General features: G+C 42.3%; 1 protein-coding gene across 4 annotated transcripts in view; it reads right to left on the bottom strand.

Annotated features, from left to right (window-relative positions):
* Positions 1-22,133: 22,133 nt before the first annotated feature.
* Positions 22,134-24,522, bottom strand: part of ERG (ETS transcription factor ERG) — a 143,910-nt gene continuing 141,521 nt past the window's right edge. For all 4 annotated transcript variants that reach the window (XM_034074585.1, XM_034074582.1, XM_034074583.1 and 1 more), the window contains one exon: positions 22,134-22,801. In XM_034074585.1, coding sequence (XP_033930476.1) covers positions 22,281-22,801 — 521 coding nt within the window. In that variant the 3' untranslated portion in view covers positions 22,134-22,280. The remainder of the gene's footprint in view (positions 22,802-24,522) is intronic.

Below are 24,522 nucleotides of genomic sequence, written 5' to 3'. Positions count from 1 at the left end.
TTCTTGAAAGTCAACACATTACGGAGAAATAGAGCTGGCAGGAATATTGCTTTGATTAAAAAAATATAATGGTTTGCCAGTGAGCTTCCTGTATTTTAAGGAATCCATCTGACCTTATCACAGCACAGGCTGGGGGTGCTGATTTGCCTTTCATATACTTGGAAAACTATCTAATGTAAATACATTTTATGACTTCCAACTATATATTATTAGGTAATAAACATAATGACTTTATGAAGGCTATTAAAAGAAACTGTATAAACTGTGTAAGGATCCAGGAACAGGTATTGTATGTTTTAATTTCAATGAGTCTGTGGAAAACAAACAGGGAAGTAACCCGCCAGTTTTCTGGATAAGGTGATTTACGGTTATATGAAAAGATAACCAGCAGTGCTCTTGAGTTGCGAGGTCTTGTCTCCAGTGCATTGAAAACTATATATTGGTGCAACTTAGGATCAAAAGGAGATTAGAGAAATAAAAACTCTTTCTGGTGTGAGGTAAGAGGTAAGCACATGCAAGCGACAGTTTGCTTTTGCAAAAGAAGAGGAAGGGATGGACCTCCCGCAGGAGAAGGGACCAGTCAAACCTCAGGAAGGGGCTATAGTCAGGTCTTCTCTTTTTCATTTTCTCTGAAGTGGATTTGATCTAAGTAAAAGTCACTGTCTGTTGGTTGTGCCTGCTACTGAAGAGCATTGTCACTGCCCTGGTGGGTCTGAAGTTAGAGCAGCTGACATAAAAAAGCCCAGCTGGCTGGGGTGATGTGGACAATGCAGAAAGTGCTTTGAACTGCAGCTGGCAATGCCTAAGGACCAGGGGAACTTGGGGGCACTGGGGAGGTCTGGGTGATGTCTTCCCCAGCACACAGAGGGCTGGGTTTCAGGGTGTGGAACAGGGATTCAGAGAACATGTGGGTATCTCTGGGTCAGAGAGTTTTCCTTTGCCAGTGCTGGTAGTGTTTGGGCTGTATACTGAAAATTAGTCCTCTATGAGATGCATCTCATGGGCCAAAGTGTGCTCCTTGTTGCCCTGTGTCCCAACTTGGACCTGCCCTTTCCACAGCAGCTCTGGGTCTATGCTGCTCCCTGTCAGCTTGGCAGCCACAGCAGGGCCTTGGCAGCCACACAGCTTTACCTGCTGCCCCTCTCCCCACCCCCATCCCAGGCATGAGCTGCTGCCACCACTAGTCACGCAGCTCTGTGTCTTGAAAGGAGAGAAGTTTACTGTTTACTTTGGAAGGAATTTACACCCCTGTTGTTATTGCAGATCACACACAAAGGACAAGTCTTTGTCAGTTTTTCTCTGATCCCTACTCAGTTATTTTTCCAGGGCTGATACCAATCTTGCTGGCTGTAAATGCAGGTACCCTTTCTTTCCTGCTCTTCTCTCTCCTTTCCCATGGTTACACAAGTGAAATAAATTATTTACAACAGACTTTGTCTTTGCAGTATTGTTCAGTTTAGTAAAAGGGCTCCTGTTTAAATGCCAAATCATGCTGCTCTATGGACGTCCTCCATGGATTTTGATAGGACCTACACCAATGTAATCTGGTTTTACTACGTAAATGGGCAGATACTTTAAGAGCCTGTTTTCATTCTCCTAGAAAGCCTCTGTAGGAGTCAGCATAGGGCAGCTGATAGAGGGCAACACATCTTGTATGCACACATGAAGAAAAAGATCTCTGATGCAGGGCTCGTCTGAGATGTACACAGCTCATGGGTGAGCTGCCCGTTAACTGTGCTGGGTAGTAGTTCATCCCCATACAAGGCTGTAATGCACAGGCTGTTTTCATGGGCTTTTTTTAGCTGTGCTGAAGGTATCGATGCACCTTCAGTTTGAGGACTGGGTGCACATCACACACGATCCCAGTCTGAGCTTAGTGGTCACAACATCTATGCTGTTGCATGTGTTTCAAAGACTGGGATGGCCCAGGAAAAAAGAAACACAAGTATATCTGCAACAATGTGATGATGCATCCTAGGCCTTCAGTATCACAGGGGCTTTATCATTCTAGTTCCCTATTTAACAGGAAGGTAATCATCCCCCATACACTTACCCTTTCTGTCCTCACAGAGTGCTGACATTTCCCAGATGGGAATTAGGCCATCAAAAGACCCCATATCGTTGTCTTTCTTTAACATTTACATTTTATTTAAGAGGTCTTTGAGGTGTCCCAGTGATAGGTAAGCATTGTTATTCTTCAGACCAGATGGGCAGGTATAACCAGGGAAAAGCACAGTTTTTGACTCAGAGCCAAAGTAGAGGGTGAAGGCATTGTTGTCTGGCCAACGGCAGCAGTTGGAAGACTTTGCAGCTCTACTGCAGCCGCTGAGGGATCTGCTGCAGAACTGCGGCAGAACCCTTTAGTCCACAGCCTGGATCTTCCGTTTGTGTTAAGTAATGCATGATGGTACAGTTCAACAACACTTCTGTTCAAATCCCATTGTCTAGGAACTGATAGTCTTTTCTGACATGGCCATTCACATTCACTCAGCTTCCTCACTTGCCATGTAGCCCACAGCAAAACCATGAAGCCATCAGCCCATGGGAGCAATGACTGCAAGAGAAAGCTGTGGCTTCTCTGCTTTATGATACTGGCAGTCACAGACATGCCAAAGGCCTGAACCCAGCAGTTTTAAAAACCTGCCTCAAGTTCTGAGGTGGAGAAGGACTTCACCGCTGCCAGTAACTTCCTCCCATAAATTTAATATCCCTCTGTCCAGGGGAACAGGTTGTTTTGGAAGTGGTCTTGGACCATGAAATTATCTACCCACAGAAACCATGGGCTATCTCAGCCCTTGTCATCCTCTAATACATGCATATAGAGGAATAAAGATATTAAAATTATGCATCCTAAAAATCCTGAAAGCACTAAATCAAAACACAAGGTTGCACAAGTATTTTTTCCTCTGGGAAAAGGAAACCAAACCACATGCACCATATACTAACCATGTGATATAATGTACTTCTGAAATCATGTAAAGCTTCTGGGAAGATAAAAGCAGCATAATTTAAAATAACCCAACACAACCTACAGGTAGTAGAACAGCCTGACCATCACTGTTGACTAAATTCAAAGAGCCGTTTCTATTAAGTTGAAGTAGGGGATGGGTGAGATGAACAGAGAGGTATATCTGGTAGTTTTATGTTGTTTGTTTTTTTTTTCTCCAGAGTGGAATCAAACCTTTGGTCAACAGGAAAAGCTAAATAAGAGGGCTGCAGAGGGCATGGATGAGAAGCAAGTCTCACATATACACAAACACACACAGAGAAAAGCACATGGTCTTTGAAACAGAGGGTAAAATAAAAAAGCCCATGGGGCTCATGAACCCCCTGAGGCTCAGTGTAGAGTGGGCACTGGCAGGATGGAGGGCTTAGGGTTGATAGCTTCCTGCTCCACCAAGGCAACAGGATGAGAGTCCTAGCACAGCCCTGTGCATGCCCCATGTTCAAATAATGTCACTGCTGCAGGCGCTGAGCCCTCCCATTTCCTTCGGTGAATAAACACCTCTGCTTCCTCTTGATTCTCTCAACAGATATTTGGCGACAGAGCTTCTTAATTTCCTTGTGATGAAGAAAAGCCTAGGTTTTTCCCAGTTGCGCAAATCACCCCAGTTATAACCTTGGCATGCATCAATAAATGATGTCCTCTTCCATCAGTGAAACCTTCGCACAAGTCTCCCTTGGCTTCTGAGCTGGCAGGAAAGACATCATTAACATTTACCTTTACTCAAGATAGGGCAAAACCAGCTGCAGTCCAATGCTGCCTCATCAGTAACTAAACATAAGCAGCAGGAGGAGAGTTCTCAGCATTTATGCCATTCAAAGCCTTGATGGCTCAAGAGCAATTTGTTGCATCCCACCTTCAGTCACCTCTACTCCCTTCTCCAAAAGGGTTGGACAGCAGAGACATAGCCAGTGCCTGTGCCATACCAAACCTGGAGAGCCATGCAGGTAAAGCTGCTTGCACACTACAGGGCAAGTGTGATTATTTTTCTGAAGGTAGGCAAGGAAATGGTGGCAATCTGCTAGTAGAAATCTTTATAACTCATCAGCACCTTTCTTCACTTCAGCTTAGCAGATTGTGCAGTCCTTGTGCAAGGAAATAGTTCAGCGTCCCATTTCCCTCTCTCTACAGGCAGTGACAGACATGGCAGCTCTCTAACCGTTGCTCTGTTTTCAGTGTGCTCACCTTTGTTATAGGACCCAGCCTTCAGGGATGTGACTCTGCTATGACAACAGTGTACTGGGTCAGGCACCTGTGGTTTTCTTTTTTCTCCTCACTGCGCTGCAGAGTGAGAGAAATACTCCACTTTATGAATAGCAAGAACAGGATGCTGTGCAGTTTTTAGCCTTTTGTGTACTGAATCCATGCTCTGTACAATGACATGTTTCAGAGCTGGCAGTTTCTCAGGAGGAAAGCACACCGGAGGAAGCATTTCCTGCTGAGGGCAGTTGACAGATGCTTTTAAAAAAGGGCTTCTCAAGTGATGAAGAGGAGGCTATTCTGGGGAAGTTTTGGTAACATTATTTTACTCTTCTTGTCAACAACATCAGTGGTTACCAAAACACAAGTAAAGTGACAGATCAAAGGGAAAATACGATCATAGTTAATGGCCTCAGGTCAGTATGTTTGTCCCACCACGCAAACACAAGTATCTCTATGCAGCTCTTGTCATCCTCAGATAGGGCCAGCTGTTCCTTACCTGACAATCATGTTTTATTGACAAGGATGGAGATTATGAGTACAGAGATGTCACAAATCCTCACGGATATAATGGCATGCATGGAATATGTCTCTGAAGAGCTGTGGTAGCAGAAGAAAGAGTAGGGGGTGAAGTCAGTGCTCAGTCAAGTATTAACCAAACAGGGATTTCATGGGACATATTTTCTGCAATAAGACAAGGACAAGTGGGAATATAACAGTTAAGATGAGGATGATTCTGGTGAAGCTCTGTTTCAGCAGTTACTGGGGGTCTGAGATAAAGAAACAAAGTAGGGGGTAAGGAAACTCAGCTTCTGAGCTCTGAGGCCAGCAGAATGGCAGCAGCCATGGTCACAAGGGCCAGTTACCTGGGAATTCTGATAGATGTAAAAAAAAAATACTAATTTCTTAATACTGGTAGCAAAATGTTTCATTACACTGAGAAAACAAAAAAAAGAATGCATCTAGTGCAATTACATGTTTCTAGCCAGTCACTACCTCCACAAATTCTGTGGCACAGCTTAGCTTGGCAGTATATCACTGGTTTAGGGAGAAGAAACTTGAAATAAAGTTGGTATAAATAAATAAAAAAATAATCAGTTTAGGCAATTGCACAGTTTCTATGGGTGAAACTAGATGAATCCATTTTTAACAAAATTTTAAAATTTAAACCATTTAACAAAATGGTTTAAATCAGAAAAATACTAATTTTAATTGACCAAAAATTTTGGTGAATTCCCACCAAATTTGTTGAACTAATTCAACTGGGAAGGACTAAGAAGACAATGGTTAACTAACAAAATATTCAAGATTCCATAAAAAGAATATTTGATTTTCCACTTTGAAACCGAGTGTAGCTTTCCAAAATAAAACTCAGCATAAATATATCTTTAAGATTGAGGCAGGTGGACAAGTGTTTCTCTCTGAAGTAATTTATTTGCTGTTTGGAGCAGCTTTACTGGAGATGCAAAAGGAGGTTGCAGAGCTCCTACTCAAACCGCTTGGCATGTCACGCACCACATATTACAGGACAGCTGCACAGTCTTCTTTTGTCCATTCCTCCCCTGGCATCGTGACTGTCATCACTTCTCATAGCTCCAGCTGACACAATGAACTTGATAACACAGATGAGTTTGTCCTCTGTGTTGCTGTTTGTTCTCGTTCATGACTACTCCAATATGTCCCTCATGTTAGACTACCATTTCCCATGTACATCATTTCCCCGTAGCGCTATTGCTGAAGAAAGGCTGGTTGTCTTTTCTCCTTGTCTTCATAACACTTCCTTTATTATGAAAGAACTGTGCAGCTTTGGGGGAAATAAAAAAAAAAGGCAGCAAGCTGAATGTTTACTTAATTGTTGGTCAAGAGCTGGCTCCTGTGGAAATGTTGGCTGAAGGCAATGCTGTAAAGCACACTCCCTCCTACAAGTGTGCCAGAAAACCAAGGGGCAGGTGGTAGTTCTTGAACAATAGTCAATTACACTTTTTAGGCAAATATTTGCTCATGTGTCCAGACAATAATGTCTTGTGGAAATGTGTTTGCACAATGTCCTTGACGAAGGCTCATCTGTTAACCTGGACACGATCGGGTACAGCTCTGGAACAGTATTTAACACAGGAGCTTCTCTGTTCAAGCAACAACAAAACATCATGAATCCAACTCTGAACAAAGCATTCACCCCAGATTACCTTTGTGTGGTTGGGAGAAAAAAAATCCTCTTGGAGAGGATTTGCTTTTAACCTATAAAAGTGTCCAATGCAAATGTGTGTGCTGGGATCTGTGACTCAGTTCCTATAATTCCAGTGTTCTTCCAGTATAGCTTTGGCCAAGTCACTCAAGAATGGAGTTTCAAAAGCCCCTGCAGGGTGCCTATGTTGTTCCGTGCTGTGCCATGATGTCACAAGTGACTTTTGTCTGTGCTCAGTACTGCTGGGGACCCAGTGGTTGTCTCACCATGACTCTACCTCCAAGCATTGACACTGAGACCCATGTGAGTAGCTGGATCTGGTTGGCATCATGATGACCACATGCACACAGATTCCACCTGCCCCATATCCAGGCAGTGGATGAGTCTGCCTGAGAGCTATGGAGGATCATCCTTGTTCCTCCTTAACTTGGATATGGGTGAACACTCTGAAGGAGGAGGCTCATAACACCTCTGCAGCATCTTCCACTGGGGAGACAGTGCCACACATTCCAGATCTCTTCTGGGGAAGGCAGGGACAACAGAGACCCATTTTCAGCCCACAAAGGGAGTTTTGGGTGGCATATGGTGTATGATAGTGTGCTAGTATTTATAGGAATAAGAAAATAATAATTTAGCCCAACTGTATTCAAACTTGGAGTGGGGACTGCTGAGGAGGTGTTGTGGACTATAGTTAGACAAAGTTCATCTGAACCTTCTATATTTCTTTCTGGTTTTGGGGTCACACAAAATGAATTGTCTGTAACAGGGGTGAGAGCCGGAGGCATTTGGGAATTGTTAGTTTAGCCCTTTGAGTTGTAAATAATCATTCACAAGCTGTTCCTCTTCCCCTCCTGTGAATTCCTTAATGCGTACCAGTGTTTTCTGAATGTTTTGGCTGAAAATGTTCCAGCCTCTGCTTTGCACACCACGTGTTCACCTCATCTTAATGGTGATTCAGTATCCACGAGGTGTGTGAGTCACCTCAGGGATGTGGGATTGTTTCTTATTCCCTGACTGACGTGTGGGCACTTCTACAGGGGAGAACATAATATTTGCTATAGACAGTAAACAAATAAAGGAACTAAAGAGCAACAGACAGAAGTGGCTGAAGGTTTGGCAGAAACACACATTTGTGCTAAAACTGGTGAAAGTGACAGAATTCCTGTAGTTCTTCCTGGATATTAATGAAAAATTAAGACCTTTTTTCCCTAGTGTCAAATTCATTGTGGGACTTCTCCTAATGAAGGATATCAGACAAGACAAGAAACTGGTGTTTGCTGATCCCAGAATTGAACCCAGGAGTCACAGCAAACTACACTTGCCTTGTTTGTTCATGAAAAAGTATTCCTGAGAAAATTGTTTAGGTTTTGTCCCTCTCGATGAACGATAAAAATTCTCAAATTCCTGCTGTAGCATTCCTAACAGTGACATCATGCTCATAACCATTTTATTGTGATGGTTATCTTATACCTCTTTCCCTCACAAAGCTTATTATTTTCCTTTGTTATTTCAATGCCTACTTTTCTGTAGGTTTTAAATGCTTAAGCTTTGAAAACCTCTTTCATGTGTTAAAAGAAACTTCATTCTTCTGGGAAGCTAAGCTCAGGTTTTCATCTCAAGAACCACAGAAAGAGACACTTACTTAAGGAACAAAAGTTATGATGGATTGTGCTGAAAGCCTCAGTTATTATAAGGAATTATGTTTTCTTCCTTTTCAGCTCTTCATGAGATATAGAGCAATGCCTCAACTAGAGGCACCTTTTGCTTTCTTATGATGCCCCAGTTTTGACCACTAATGCATGTAACTGATGAAAGGTCTAACAAGTAGGTAAGTATCAAACACCATGACAGGTCTAAAATTGCATTCAGAATATTTCTTGGGGTAAAGGGAGGGTGACCAAAACTGCTGAAGACCAAACAGTTCAGCACAGGTCAGTCAGATTCCATGCTCCTAACCCATGGCATCACAAAGGAAATCCTACCACAAGTCATTGCTCTGACCCCCAGTATGCTGCCAGTACATGTGCTGATGCAAAGCAAATCAGCTATTCAGAAAAGGGAAAAAAAATTGCACTTTGAATAACCTTACTCAATGGCTTCTGAAGAAGTAACTAAAATATATCCTCTGTTAATAACCACTCTCCAGAAAACATATTTAACAGCATGATTAAAAAAATCAGGGCATATACAAAGGGAAAAAAATATTAATTCCTCTGGGCCAAAAGCTGCTTTCAGCTACACCCAAGAAACCACATTAAAGCCTCCTGCCTTCGAGGTGACAAGACATCCTCAAAGCACTGAATCCTATTTGCTGCTGTTGACATCAGTGAGTGTTGCAGGCACCCACGGCTCCCTGTGGCAGCTCAGCACTTGCCAGAAAAAGTGCAGATGCCCTGGTACAGCCACGCACACACACACGTGCTGACTTCTGCACCCATGGACAGCCCTGCCAGTGCTGGTATGAGCTGGACTTGTGCTTAAAGGCTGCAGGGAAATAGTCCCTGCAGCAGAGCTAGACTCGATTCAGTGCCTGTTTGGCTCCTATCATCTTGGGGATGATTAATTTCAGCAATTAGCTTTGCTTTTTCTGTTAATTTCTGGGCAATGATGCTCTAAAAGAAAGTGTGTGAAAAAGAAGTGGAACTGGAGTCGGAGTGGGCTGGCATAGCTGCAAGCAACTGAGCACCTCTCTGTGTCCTGACCCAAAACCACGCGGCTCCTGCAGAGCCTGGGGCCTCTCGAGCAGAGGCTGACAAACATGATAATTCCTTCCAAGCCCCAGGACTGGCCTGGAGTGTGTTCCTAACGGGGTCTCCAGCAAAGAGGGCATTGCTCTAACCCACCACACCATCTAGTGTCAGGACATTTTAAAGCACCCAGGTCCCCCATGCCCACGCAGAGTTCCAAAGCATTCTTTTTACAGCGGCGTGCAGTGATAGGACAAGGGGGAATGGCTTTAAACTGGAAGAGGGTAGATTTAGATTAGATACTAGAAAGAAATGCTTCACTGTGAGGGTGGTGGGGCACTGCAACAGGTTGCCTAAAGAAGCTGCGGATGCCCCATCTGTGGAAATGTTCAAGGCCAGGTTGGACGGGGCTCTGAGCAAGCCTGTGTAGTGGAAGGGGTTCCTGCATGTTACAGGGGGATTGGAACGATATGAGCTTTAAGGTCCCTTTCAACCCAAACCGTTCTATGATTATGATTCTGTGATTCTATGATCCTATGATCCTAGATGTGTACTCTTTACACAGCGCATTTCCACAATAAAAGCTGCTTTGTAGTCTTTTTGCTGTTGTTACTGGGTTTTGCTTGTTTTCTTTCTGGGATCTCCTGAGTTTACAAAAGGCAGAAACTACTGCCCTCCAGAAGGGCTATGGGTGAATTCAGGCCAGAGCAGTTCTCTTCTGTGAGGCTGCCACTTCATTATTTCATGCATAGTTGTGCTGTAAAGGTGCATGACAATCTGTAAACCACTGAAAAGAACATCATCCTGCTCAAAGACATGAGTAGCAAAAGTGTACTGCTAAGCACAACAGAAAGAGTGGGCAATGCAATAAGCCAGGACATACAGATTACACTTTACACTGTTAAAACAAGGTAATGCTCAGGGATGGCAACATGCTCAACAGACACCTCCAAGCTTATGTACTTGGAAGAACATCTGCATTGCAAGATGTGGGGTCTTCAGCTGGGATAAGCACAGTCTTCAGACTGCCTTTCACATTTACATTTTTAGTCTCACTTTAGGGACAGTAACACACAGAAGAAAAAGGAATCTTTCTGGCTGCTAGCAGTGGGAATTACTGTATGATAACTTCTGGTCCAGAAAAATTGGAAGCACATGGGAATCAGACATCTATCTTTCAGGAGACACCTGCAAGATCTTATTGCAAGAAGTGTGGGTGCTGAACTTGTAATGCTAACGAATACTGTTTGCTTGGGAAATTGTGGGACCCAACAGTCCTTGAGGCTGATGAGCTGCCCAGGAAGGTGAGTCGCTTTGACAAAGCACTCTCTTCATTTTGAAAAGCACTACGGAAGCACTTTCATCCTTGGAGTTCTGATTTCTTTAGAAACCCTTCATCGGCACACTTTAACTTCTTTTCGTTTGTAGAGCTATGATTTTATAACTTTTTTTTAATGAAAATAAAAATTCCAACTATTCAGGTGATAGCTCCATTAGAGATGTTAATGTATACAGAAAGCCCATTATCTTGGAATGGGGATTGTATTTCAGGCAAAAAAACCCAATTTGTTCACTGACAGATAAAAAGCTTTTTTCAACATGATATAAAAACTGCAAGGAAAAACAATCTCACCAAAAGTTATTTTCATTAGTTTTACTCTTTTAATCATGAAAATATTTCTATAATTATCATTATGTAGAAACATTTGCACTCAAAAAAATCTTAAAATGTGGCCTAAATTACCAAACAGATTCTCTATTCATAGCTTTATGGGCTGTTTTGCATCAAATGAAAAAATAATTAACTTCTCAGTAAAAATCCTAATGATGTAAATTTTGCTACAGCAGATAATGTCAGCATATAAGAAGATTAATTCCAATATTGCATATTTGTTTTTTTCATTGCCTTAGAAATAAACCAGAGGATGTATGGAGGGGGGAGAGTATTTTCATCCTACCAAAAGACATCCCCTCCTGCTCCATACTCTCAGCCCAGGTGGCAACCAGTTTTTCACTCTCTTGTTGTTGTCCACATGCTAGAGGTCCATTAGGTTCTGTCCTGGGGAGGTAGTGTCTCCATGCTGTGGAGGGGCCATCCTTTGGTTAGTGGGAGCAAGGAGTGGACACTGTAGTGGAAGGTCCTGCTGGCATTTTTCACAGATGTAAAAATACTCAGGGTGCCGAGTGGTTCACTTTTGGTGAATCCTAGTGCCATCTTTTGGGGGAAATAGGAATATGCCTTGACCAGCGAATATGCCCTGACACACTCCAGCAGCTGTTGTTCTGCTGCTGGCACCTGGCTCCCAGGGGAGCAGGAGGTCACTGGGGCTGATGTGCACAGAAGGCAGGGATGGAGGTGCAGGGTTTCCTGGGTCCCTTGCTGTTGCAGTCTTGAGGAAACTAACCAGGGCTGGCTTTCATAAGCAGGACTGCATCTCAGGCCAAGTAAGACAGTGTGCATCCAACTATGGCTACTGCTCAGAGGGTGAGCACTGGGCTGGTATCCACTTTTCCCTGGAATGAACACTCTCACCCACACCACAGAGGCCTGCTGAGGGGTCGGGAATCATACAGGCATGTTCACAGATGCCCAGTCTTCCTTCCATGGCTGTAGAGAAAGGGGTGACAGGAAGAAAGCACACACTGCTGCTTGGCAGATCACTGCCTGCAAAAGCCCAACAGTTTGTGCCCCAAGATGAACCTCACCATAGCAGGAGCACAGTGGCCATGCAGGGTAACAAAACGGGATTTTGCCTTGATGTCCCTCCTCCCCAGTGCTCCTTGGCACAGACTGCACTGGCACCCTGTGAAGATTTTGTCCGCAGCATAGAGATCCTGAATGCTGGGGTCACTGGCCTGGCTATGGCACTGGGTTTGTTCCCAGCCTAACATCCCACCTTGACCCATGCTTGGCAGGAGCACAGCCAAAGGAGCCCTGCTCCAGTAGTCCAGCCTGTGCACACTGCCACTGGTAACACAAGATTCAAATAAGTTTACCAGTTCTTGTACTGTTTAAAACAGATTTTTTTTCTTGCCTAAGAGAAAAATGCCCCGTGCCTTGCACCCCCACAGCTCTATGAGCATCCTTGCCTGTAGGGACTGATCCATTGGGTGTCCTGCTGACACCAGAGCTGTGGTTTTTGGGTATCAAAGCCTGAGCTCAGTGACAGGGAAAATTTCAGGAGCTGAATCAGTCAGTCACTGTGTAACATGACAGAAGCTCAAAGGGGAGGCATGAAGCATTTGAAGGCTAAGCCCAGCATGCACTCCTGTACTATATCTCATAAAACATGTTCACGTTACCTCTTTCTATGTGCAGGTGCAGGGGACTAAGCCCGAGAGTTTCCAGGAGCATCATTATAAGGCTTATTGTATAAACAGTGCATGGCCCAACAGATGTATGGGAGCTCTGCATCTTCTCTGAAGGCCTGTCAATTCTCCATATGGTTCACAATCAATCACAGCCCTGCCCAGATCACTTGATGGTCAGCAATGCCATGAGCACCCAGACCTTCCTCAGTGTCTCATACTACACTATGGTTCAGAAAACTCTTAGCACCTTCACAGTCTCTGAGAGTGCTTCTCCCCACCAACGCTCAGTAGCCTTGAAATGGATAACTGCCCAGACTCATGTTTGCTGCTACTACCCTGAAGGCCATCAGAGGCCCCAGCAGCCCCACAGAATGGGCTAGAAAACACATGGGCATTTTTTATTTAGGTCCAAGAGCCTCAAGGCTTCTATTTCCATCTGTGTGGAAGAACTTGCCTGCGAAGAGGTCACATTTGCACATAAACATGGAAGTGTCAGACCTACACTAAAATTCACAGTCAAGAGTACTCAAACACTATCCCAAATCTACATTGTTGTTTGACTCTTTTTCTTTGGAAGCTCACTCCAAATCCCACCTTGGGAAATAAGGCTATCAACCACAGTTTTGAAAAGTGCTTTGGTGAACTATTTTCTCTTTAACTGCAAGCATTTTGTACGATGGCATTTTACCTCCTGATGGCTGCCTTTGCTGGAGGGTGGGTCACCCCCAGGGCCCTGCACTCAGCTCAAGTCCTTCCAAACAAATGTGACTTTGTTAAATGACAAAGGGAAGGACTTCTGGAACTTTTGAGGGACTGAGAGACCCAAAGCCCATCACAAATCCATGGGATTTGAGAGCCTAAACTACTCTGGGTCATTTGGAAGTTACCATCAGTCAACTAACTACATTTTACCAGGTATTCTGACTAAATAAAGCTGTTCTACCTCTTCCAATTTACACTGTATTGTGCCAAAAAAAAGGGGGGGTGGGGGGGGGGAAAGGCATGTTAGGCCCCACTGACTCTCTGTAATGTAATTATAATTGCAGTAAAGCCTATGAGACATTTTTGAGAAATAGATGACTGAGCCACACACCAAATGTCTCAGCTTTTAGCCAAAGTAACAATGCAACAGTAACGAAGCGCATCTACCATGTCTCAGCTCAAGAGCTGTTCCGGTAGTTAAGAGTGGAACATCAAAAACGTTAATGACTGGTTTCCCACCTCATAGGCTGCTGTGCTAAAACCTTTCACTGTGATCTGCATCTAGTAGGAAGAGCAGAGCATATTAGATTTGGCACATAGCTGGAGACACACACTGTATGCAAGAAGCTTTACTGGGGTTTGTTATGCAATTAAAATAACAAGAATGAACAAAGCCATTTACAGAGTGCTAAGCCAGCATTTTATACAGCTTATGACAAAACAACAGAGATGTATCATCTGATGTTTTGTGCAGTCTGGAATGATTTATTATGTACTATACATTTATCATTGCAATACATTTAATTGTTGAGGTAAGTGGTTAAAGAAATGAAAAATGCTGGTTAGTTCATTTTGCACAGCACTCATCAGTGATTGGAACTGGATATTACATTCCCGGTGCAAATTACCAGCATTGGCAAGGCTATTTTACAGCTGTTCAGTGTGCAGTCTACATTGTAATGAAGTCTTGACATGAAATGTTTGTGGAAATTGTGATGAAATGTTAGCTGAAAATATACTGAAGTGGTAAATATAGAAAGAGAAATGAAGTATAACATTTACAAACTCCTCAGCTCAGGAGTCTCCTCAGCTCAGGTGGTTTCAGCTGTTACTTTAGCCCAGATGTTCTAACCTGCCTCCTCCTACCAAACTGTACATCATGGTTGCTCTCCAGCATCTCTTTTTGGCTCAGTACTTTCAATTAAACCTGACCTTATAATCTATTTAAGCCTTTTCTGGTTCTCTACATTCCCCAGGATCTATGGTCTCTGTTTTCTCCACTCCCACCTCTCTTTCTGTTAACCTCTTAATATCCATTTGTTACTTTCTTTGCCATTTTCTTCAGATCCATCTTTCACTTTCCATGCCTATAACAGGAAAATAACCTGTTTGGTTTCCTCATCTATTGTAGCCTCCCTGGGATCCTCTGATCCCATGCAATTCCCATTTCCCTAAGGAGCAGGGGAGGCTGAGCTAAATCAACCTCCTTCATTACAGTCTGGACATCCTCAGTCCATATTTTGGTCCTCTGGTTGGCTATCTGTTTACTGACAACTCAGATTTGATCACATGTCACCATCACTTAACACTGAGTAATCCTTGCAAGAATGTCCTAAATGTACACTTACATCGCCTTCCACAAATTCCTATTAAGGGGACCAATGTCATCACACTTTGCTACCACCTCTGACAGCACTTCATAATTCCCTTTCTTCTTCTTTTCTTCTTGATTTTGAGCTCCTTCTGCTATTTTACTTCCCCTTTCCAAGCCCAACTGATAATACCTCTGTAATTTCCAGGTATCCTTGGTTGCATTCCTACGTTCCTGCCACCTCCTTCATTTCAATCTTCCAGGAACAGACGAGATAACAATCAGCATTTTCACACCTGTTTTGAGAATCAAGCACTGCTGTGTTCCAAAAGCTTTGTGACACTTGCTTCATTCCTGATTTTCTGCCTTGTCCTTGGAAATTCATGGTGGGAGGTTTACAACTTGCTTACAGCCATACAGAGCTACTTACAACTTTTCCATAGTTGTACCCAACAGTCATTCAGGGCAACAGCAGACACTTCAGTCCCTCAGGGAGTCAGGCTGTGAGCTGTCTATCTGCGTCAGGATATGATCCCATTGCAATGTCCAAGCACCTTATACACGTTTCCTGGATTTACCCTCAGAACATATTAGAAGAAAAAATACAATCCTACCCTCCCTCCTTGAAGAAAGAGATGAAATGGAAAATGTTCATCTAGTCTTGGTAGAAAATACAGCCTCTTCCAGCATTTATTGGTCTTGTGTATTTAAAGATATGAGCACTTCAAAGCAACATCTGTTAGTCATGATCTCTATTTACCATATCCAGCACAACAGGATCCGACTCATGGCTGGGTCATATGAATGCCATTCTCATCACAGGAAACTGAAATATATTGATGTGTCAGACTAGTGTTTCTGGGAACCAGACAGCATAGAGTAATTTTTCAGCCATAAAACAAATTAATATTTTGACTTTCCCTCTCTTATTTTTTCTTCCTCTTGTATTTTGACTACAGCAACTCAGAGGAACATACCCCCCAAACTGCAAGGGAAAAGGAATATTTTTAACCACCATTTCAGTGGTCAGCGCTGTTGCAAATGCACTGGAGGGCTTCACAAGCTCTCTAGCACTCCTTCAGGAGGATGTAGGAAGGTGGACTTTGAAGCCCTATATGATTCCTGGAAGTCCTGAGCTCATGTCTTAGGTGACTACGGGTCTACGTGGCTTGTTTGCCGATACAAACAGTTAATTTTGCAAAAATTGTATGAAAGAATTGAGTGAAAGACATGTCTAAATACTTGTCTTTCATTTCCCTTTAGGGCTGCTTTGAAGCCTAAAAATGCCATTGTAATCTTTCACTCAAGTGCCTGTGCCTGTTTTAAGAACCCTGTATCTGTTTTCTACTGAGCAGTTTTCAATTTTCTATAATGAAGAAAACTGGAAAAGCATAGGCATTGTTTTTGACACTATTCCTCATTATTATCTAGTATTAAGAGCATCACACTACTGGGTGCCCTGCGGATGTGCATTTTCTGTCTGAAGCAGCTTTCAGCCTGCCTGGGACACAGACAGAACAAGTTCCAAATAAACAATGCACGTTTGGGTGAGATGAGCTGGTAGAATTAGCACACCCAGTTCAAACCAGTAGTTTGGAAAAACCTCCCCAGTGGAAAAGATCTGGGGAAGGGATGGTTTTCAGGTCATTAGAAAGATGCTGCTCCAAAGGACATGGATGTCGGTTCAGAGCTGAAGAGATTAAAGTTTTTTTTTAGCTGCTCAAGGAAGACCTTTCAGCCAGGTGAGGCTACAAGCACATTAGGTTCTTGAGTGGGGAGAGTGGCAGACTTCAGTGGGAAGGAAGTGGCAGGCAGAGAAATCGGAGATGGAATTTGTTTAGACAGCAGGAGACATCTGGGCTGTCCATGTGCACAGAGAAAAAAAAATAAAAGAAAAAGAAAAAAAGAAAAAAAAGAAGGGCCCATTAACAATTATCAGAGAAGAAGAGGGGTAAGTTTGTGAAGTGGAATACGTCTAAGCTTGGCTAACATCCAGTCAAAGGGAGCGTGATAACTACAAATATTTGGAAAGCTGTAAACATTGAGGCAGGCTGGAAACTCCGGACTGTGATGGATGGGGAGCGTAATCAGAAGAAATTGCAAAATGCAAAAATAGCAGGAACACAAAAAAGCTTTGATGATGACACATATTAACCTCTGTGTTAAGGGAATGGGTGGGAATACCCTAGAGTTGAGACCTTTTCAAATGAGAAGAAGGTTAAAGAAACATCAGTAACTATACAATAGAAAATAATTCCGTAATAGTGAGGGGCATGGATGAGGTTTCTCAAGTAGCCTTCCTCACTGCTTCTCCTAGGATTGTACATAGAAAACCATTCTGTCCCTTATTTTTTTATAAAATATATATGGCCCAATATTCTGGCACACAAACCAAGAAATTTTCCAGGCCTTGTTTTGAGAAGTCCTCACTCCACTGATTTGAAAGTACATCTCAGGGCAATTCCTAGCCTAAACCATCCTGTCTTTTTAATTCAGACTTCTTGAAAATACATGCATTTTTAAACAATGAAAGCCATTACATTTTGAAACAATTTTCCACATTCCAATTGGCTTAATATCCTCATTCACCAGCTCACCAAGTAGTCCCCCTTCTTCACAAGGTCTCACTGGGTCATGCCTCTGATGTAATCTCAGCTGCCAGTGTCATTAAGGAGTGTTCACAGCACCCTGAGGGCAGTAGCAGAGCAAAGCTACTTCAGAGGTTACAGCTGAAGGCTGGAATCAAGTAGGGAGCCAGGACGGCCTTCTGAGCAGCCTCATCTGCTTGATGAAAATGGTGTGGCTCACCCAGACTTCATTTTCATATTTTCTCTTGCCAAATTCCTGGTGTGACACTCTCGTGTGGTCTGCACAGAGGTCAAGACATAACCAGAGGGTGAGAGGAGTGAGTGAGTGCACAGCCAAGAGCTTCATACCTTGACCTGGTGTGCGTATATGCAGTCCTTATGGAGGGAGGGCCACAGTGCTAATTAACCAAGGGGAAGGCTTCATGGACTTTTTAGCCCTTGCCTCCCTTGGTGTAATGCCAAGTGATACAGGGTAGCCTCTTCTGAACCCTAAGGTCTCTGAGCTCTTAGCAGAGGTCTGAGGAGGAAGGTCTGATGAGGGAACAGCCCAGCACAATGAGGGATGTGACAATTCCAGTGAGCCCCCACGGTAGCACCTCATCTCCTTAAGTAAGGACGCAAGAGCATGCAGTTTCTGCTGTGAAGATATTCAAAGGCTCCCTCCATAGACCAGATAGGGAATGAAGCTCTTGTGTTGCATCAGGAGTCAGTTTAAATTTAGTTACCTGAATCCTTTGGATGGATGAGGCACACAATCTGACTTACTAGTGATTTAGGTAAGCAGCGACTATTCTCAGGGCCATTCCCCTGATGTGACCAAAACTTGAAAAGATGGCACAGGAAAACATCATGGGATCATTAAGCATATAGCATAAGGTAGAGTGTTTTTTTTTACCTTCCTTTTATGCATCTGTAAATAACAATCCTGGTGTAAGAAACAGTCTGAGCAAGAAGAGTTTGCAGGAAAAAGAAAGTCCAAATCACTGCTGATCCCCGTGTTTCTGTGGGTGGCTTGAAAAGCGTGTTGTGTTTGAGGTACCTGATCTGGAGTCTTCTGAATGTGGAAAGTGTGGGGTATGAAGGAGCTCAGTACAGTTGCTGCTTTGCTGTTCTAATCTCTCTCTGAGTCCCTTGAGACTCACAATACAAGTATTGTAAAATACATCTTTCAAAAGCATTTTGTGTATACTTAACAAAACCAGTTTTACATCCTGGGAAATATTGAGAACAGTGAAATTTGAGCTTCCTAATTTAACTTTTAAAACTTTTCTCACCTTTGCTTCCCATGTTAGCATAGTTTCTCAGACAGATGTGCATTTCTTGTTGAAAGATAAGCACCCACGTATATTTCTAAATTTCAGGGAAAATAAAGCTACTTTCAAAGCAGTCCTCAATGTACTGTAATAAGGTATGAGACTTATGACCAACTTGTGCAAATGTGCACTCATCAAGGCCATGTTGTCCATGCATCCAGGTGTTTAAATGGTGAATAGATGCCATGCTCAGCTGAGCTCTTGGGGCCTGGCTGAGCCTTACATGAATGTCTCTCATGGTATGGACACAGAGTTGCTCATCTTCCTTGAGCATTTCTTCTGTACGGGTCCATCCCTTGTCATGATCTGCACCAGGAACCAGCCCTAAATTTATGGCCTCACTCTGCCCTTCCTAGCTTATAGTGGCAGGGCCAGATTGGGTAGCAGGCAGTGAGCAGCAGAAACACTACCATGGGCCCACTGCCTGTTTTAACTCTGCCAGTGTCCTGAGACACTGGGCCAGTCCTTGCCCTCCAGCAGGAAGACCCCGTAGGGTAACTGCTGCCCATGGGGTAAGGAAGGCCCTGCAAGTAGCAGAGCAACCCATTTCAATGCAGCAGCAGTAGAGTCTCTTCATCTTTCACCCTCCTCTTCATCCTTAGGATTGCAAAATCCAGGTTTTCCAAGGCTGCTGTAAAACTATGAGCTGGTCCTAGGGAAAGATGTAGTTCTATGATAGGTGTCCTGGGCTGGTTCGCCTGTGAGCTACACATGGGCTAGTGTAGGATTTTGCTCTTCATCATGAGGGGTCTGCATCACACCATCTGCTGTGATGTCATCTCAGTCCCAGGATTCGGACCCTTTCTTTTAATGTCAGGATGTTGTTCATTGCACATGATAGCAGCCAGGCAACACAATCTGGAAATCCTGCAGTCAGCTCAGTGAGCACTGGGGATGCTTTGGAGGCCTCCAGACATGTCCTTGCCAATCTAAATAAAGATGGTTGTTTTATCTGGATATTTAAGTGTTTGATTAAAAGGCAGTTCAACAATATACTTACCGTTTTTGAGTTGGAAGTGCACATGAAGTAGATAGCAAGCGTGTGTAGAGGTATTTCCACTGAAAGGCAGACTATTATTCTGATAGTCAGCACGTAGGTGTGCCTGCCATAACTTTCTAAAATAGTGACTAACCTTGTCCAAGAGTTCAGTTTTTTTAACCTTTCCGTAAGTTCTTATTTTTTAAGAGATATAGACCCTACAGTGCTTATTTCTCAAACTATCACAAGGCTTATGATGCCACTGCTCAGGTCTCAAACATTAGTAATATAATCCTGTGTTTATAAACTGCCACCAAGACACCCATAACACAGGAGTCTGGCAAGTAGGCTCCCATTACACTGATTAATGCTTCACAGAATGGATATGCAGAACATTTGCAATAAAACTTGAAGCTACACCCATTTTGTCTGAAGAAAAGAGACAAAGGAACAAGCAAAAAAGCAGGATACAGTTGGAGGTCTGATCCGTATGGTGTCTCTGCAGTAAAATGCTGTCTGCTGTGGAGAGCCACTCATAAATGTCAGTGCTGATTTTCCAGACCAGTTCTTCAGCTGGTGTTGCAAAAAAAATGGAGTCATGCCATTAGGCACCAGATGTAGTTTTGGGGCCCTGGGTACAGAATGGGAAGCCTCTAAATCTAGAAGAGAAAGAAAACATCCTGCCCTTTGTAAACACCCAGGATGGACTACAGTGACAAACTAGCAATCTACCATACACTCCATTCTAAAGTGAGGAATAATGGAAGTTATTCGTTATTCACTTTATTTACTAGTAATTATACAGTATGTATTAATAGCAAGGGGGCATGGTAATTGAACATATGATTCAGTATGAAAATACATCTCAGGCTGAGACTATACTGCATAATCGAATGGCAACAAAAGATGATTTCTGGGTATCAGTGTTCTTCCTAGAGGCCTCCTTTAGTCTTCATTTTCAAACTTGGCCATGAAGTTATCAAAGAATTGGGCATGGTTGCAATCTCTGGACAAAAGAAGCTCAGGACAGGAATGGCAAGGCACTGTTAGAGAAGGGTGGCAAGTATTTCAGCAGAACTGTCTGGAAAAGAAGATACACAGCACCTGTCCACTTCGAACTTAGGCTTAGCATTGCTATTTGGTCCTACATTTTAATGATTGAAAGATTTAGTAAAACAGATTTTTAAAACAAAATGTTTAGCATATTTTAACATGTTGTGTAGGAGATCTGATAGGCATGTCAGGAGCTAAAAACGGAAATGCAAATGCAAACTACAGTGTCAATCTGAATTGCCATGCTAGGCCAAGCTTATTTTATTACATACATTCTGCATTCTAAGTACTAATATGTTCATAATGTAAACATTAAGCATACAGAGTTAAAATTCAAGGCCACAATATTTTTGATTGTCCCTTTTTTGTGTCTTTGGTTGGCCGAGATCAACTCGTAGTGTATAAATGCATAAGTTATATAATAATTATATAAAAAGGAAAAAATAACATTGACTTGTATACTTCATTCTGACAAACGCACAGCGTTCGCGACTCAACAAAGAAAAACTGGCGCCCGCCTAACAAAAATACTTTGATGATTTCTGATTTTGGCAATCAGGGGTTGTCTCTTGCGTTAACCAATAGAAAACAAACTCCCTTAATAGCAATGAGGTTCTAACTGGTAACTTTTTAAATATCAGACACAATTCCAGTTTTACTTTTTTTAAAAAAAGAGATGCATATTTTGATTTCTGAATTCCTCTGCTTTTCCCTTTTTCCACCTTTTTTTTTATTACTATAAAATCAGGTTTGTTCCTTCTGTAATACTGGGAATGGTACAATACTGAGCAATATGTTTCACAAGTCCAAACAAGTGTTTCTTCATAGTCCCAACGATACTAAGTTTTCAGTCTTTTCAGTCTCAACTGATACAGAAGTTTCTTTTCTTGCATTGTTACCACCTTTGTCCTCCTCTTTCTCCTTTCTCCTTCCTCTGTCAGGTGCAGGCCTCTGATCTACAATCATACACTTGCCTTCAGCACATTCGCATTTCCAATGTTTGGCTCAGGGTTCCTGTAATACTGTCAAGAAATCTTAAAGCTTGTGTTGTCTTCACAGTTTGAGTAGCTGATAACACTCTCATGAATGGAACTCATTTTATTTTAACTAAACAATGCCATTATATCCCAAATCAGCTTCCACACTAAACCAATCTCTTTTGTTGATATGTTTCAATTTTTTAAATACAGGTAGGTTTTTTTTCCCCTTGTTTTTACTTTCCCCCTCCCTGTTTTGTAATGTTCCATATATTGTATGTTAGGTCACTATAGACTTATATTGCTGTAGTATTGTCCCAGTTTTGCACTAGCAAGATATCAAACTTTACACATAAGCTTATCAACTTTTTAAGACCACTAGCTTTCGTAGGTTTACCTCATCATTTCATGCTTTTACCTACAATAGTCTATTGTTTTTTGGTCCACAGAGTCGATGCCCATATACATTACATTTTAGTATCTTAATACTTCTTGAATATCTCCTTTAAATTTCTACTACAAAGAGTCTTCTTTTTTTAATGTTTTTTTTTTCCCAGCCAAACCTTCACTTGTCTCTTTAGGCACTTTTAATTCATGGACTCCAATAGAGTTCATTGCAATTCAGCAGGGACTGCATCCCAGCAAGAAGTGTCTTTGTTTGCTTTTTCTGTTGTTTCTCTTTTCTCCACTTAGTAGTAGGTGCCAAGATGAGAAGGCATATGAGCAGCTGGCAGCCTGGTATTGGGATAGATGCCTCCAGTTGGTGAATTCCAGTATGGATTAGGGGCAGCAAAAAAGCTGGATGATGTTACAGGCAAAGCAGGGGGGTGGGGAGCTACAAAGTTCATCTTCTGAGGATGTGCATGGTAAGAGCTCATGTAGGGCAGGTCTGATGGGTATTTGTACATGGATGACTCTGGGGGGTGAGGCTGGAGAGCCTGAGCAATTCCGTGGAAGTCAAATTTGTAGGCGTAGCGCTTACCATGAACCTTAGTCATAATATTTTTATCATAATAGTAGCGAAGTGCCCGGCTGAGTTTGTCATAGTTCATGTTAGGCTTGCTTTTCCGCTCCCCCCAGCGCCGAGCCACTTCATCCGGGTCAGTCATCTTGAACTCCCCATTGGTGCCCTCCCAGGTGATGCAGTTGGAGTTGGAGCTGTCTGAGAGGAGCTCCAGCAGGAACTGCCACAGCTGTATCTGCCCACTCCCTGGGGGGGGGGGGGGAAACAAAAAGGAAATGTCAGGACTATTGACTAATAATGTTAATACTTCAGTTCTTCCAGGCTCTTATATAGGACTCTATTAGGAAATGTCATTCTGACTTCTTACTCTGAAATAGTTGTCCCCTTTCCTCCAGCCCTGTCTCATGAAATCCTGAAGAGCAGAGATAATGGTGACGTGTCATGTTTTCCCTCATCTGAGTGGCAGAATGCCATTACATGGAGATTTGATAGTTACCTAATGTCATTCCGTGTAGACAACTGATGGGGAAATAATACAGCGCTTATTTAGGAAACTAATCTCTAAAGTTCAGGACAAACAGCTTTCACTTGCGTAACATTTTGCTTGTTCTCACAGCATTATGTTGCAACTGAATGTCCTCTGCTATGGAATAAGCCTACACAAAATGGAGAAGTTTAGAGAAAGCTGGGCTCATGCCAAACCATATCATCCATTTGCAGCATTTGGGGAAATGCAGAACGGAAACTTATTAGCTTGCTGTTGCACTGCATACAACCATAAGGCAAAACATTTGCAAGAACAGTGAAAAGGTCCATAAAATACATTCTTGTCATCATTTTGTGTCAAGTAAGTTTAAATTATTATTGAAGTTAAGACTTAAAACTTTTTTTTTCCCATTCTTCTGCCAATTTAATCTTGAAAAGAAGATAATTAGTTTGCTGTCAACTTTGCAGAAGTGTGTTGCCCAGAGTTATAGGAATGAAATGTGACCATTTTAGGCAATTGAAAGTAGATTTCAAAGGGCCTTGCCACTGATATTCGTGCTAAAAGCTTAGCATTTCTTAATAAAGAAGCACTGAAATGATGCAAAATACAGCTGAAGCAGCTTGCAAGGCAATCTGTTTCACAAGCACAATGTCAGCAGAATTTGCCAACCAGTTTGTATGTGCTAACTTCTAAGTACATCTCTGACCAGGAATAGGTTGGGTTTCTTTTTCTTTTCCAAACCAGATATGTGGGTATAATAAACAAGCTTTCCTTTAGAAAGCTTATAGTAGCGAATTATAATATCAAGCTAGAGTAGCATCTGAAATCCATTAGCAGTTTATACTTCAGTGCAACTGAAACCCATATTCTTTTAAATTATATTTATCCAAACTATCCTTAATGAATTTCTTCTGTTCCATTAACATGCATTAAGTAAACAAACAAACAAAAGAATCCGTGGTATGAGCAAGGCATGCAAGTTTTAATCCACAAAGCATAACAAGAGGATTAGCCTTTGAAAATCAATAAACAGTTCAGCACTGGACGAAACACAACTTTTTGAATAAGCAATCCAACATATGTTCTAACATAAACACTTGCCTTCCAAATGTAATATATAGTCCTATGAAAATAAATGGTTGCTGTCAATTTCCTTTTAATGAGAGAGTAATTCCACCAATTTATAAACACAGAAAACATGTTAAAGCACAGGAATGATGGTGTGTAAGAGTTCTGTGTCTAAATGTTAAAAGAGTATCCTCATCCAGATCATGCTAGTATCTTCCACAGTAATAAAGTCTACCAAATAGATGCTTGACAAAATTGTAAAAGCTGGGGTTTATGAACACATTAAAGGGAGGGAGGCCCCTACTTCCAGTTAAGATCAGCCTCACCTGGAAACCCACTGCCTTATGCCATTTGGAAAATTTTATTCTTAATACTTAATTGCTTTCCTATGCCATGCAAAACTGTTTGTTTT

Source organism: Melopsittacus undulatus, chromosome 2 (genome assembly GCF_012275295.1).
Source record: "Melopsittacus undulatus isolate bMelUnd1 chromosome 2, bMelUnd1.mat.Z, whole genome shotgun sequence".
Lineage (NCBI taxonomy): Eukaryota > Metazoa > Chordata > Aves > Psittaciformes > Psittaculidae > Melopsittacus > Melopsittacus undulatus.
Note: the sequence above shows the minus strand (reverse complement) of the source record. Positions and strands in the feature narration are given on the sequence as shown.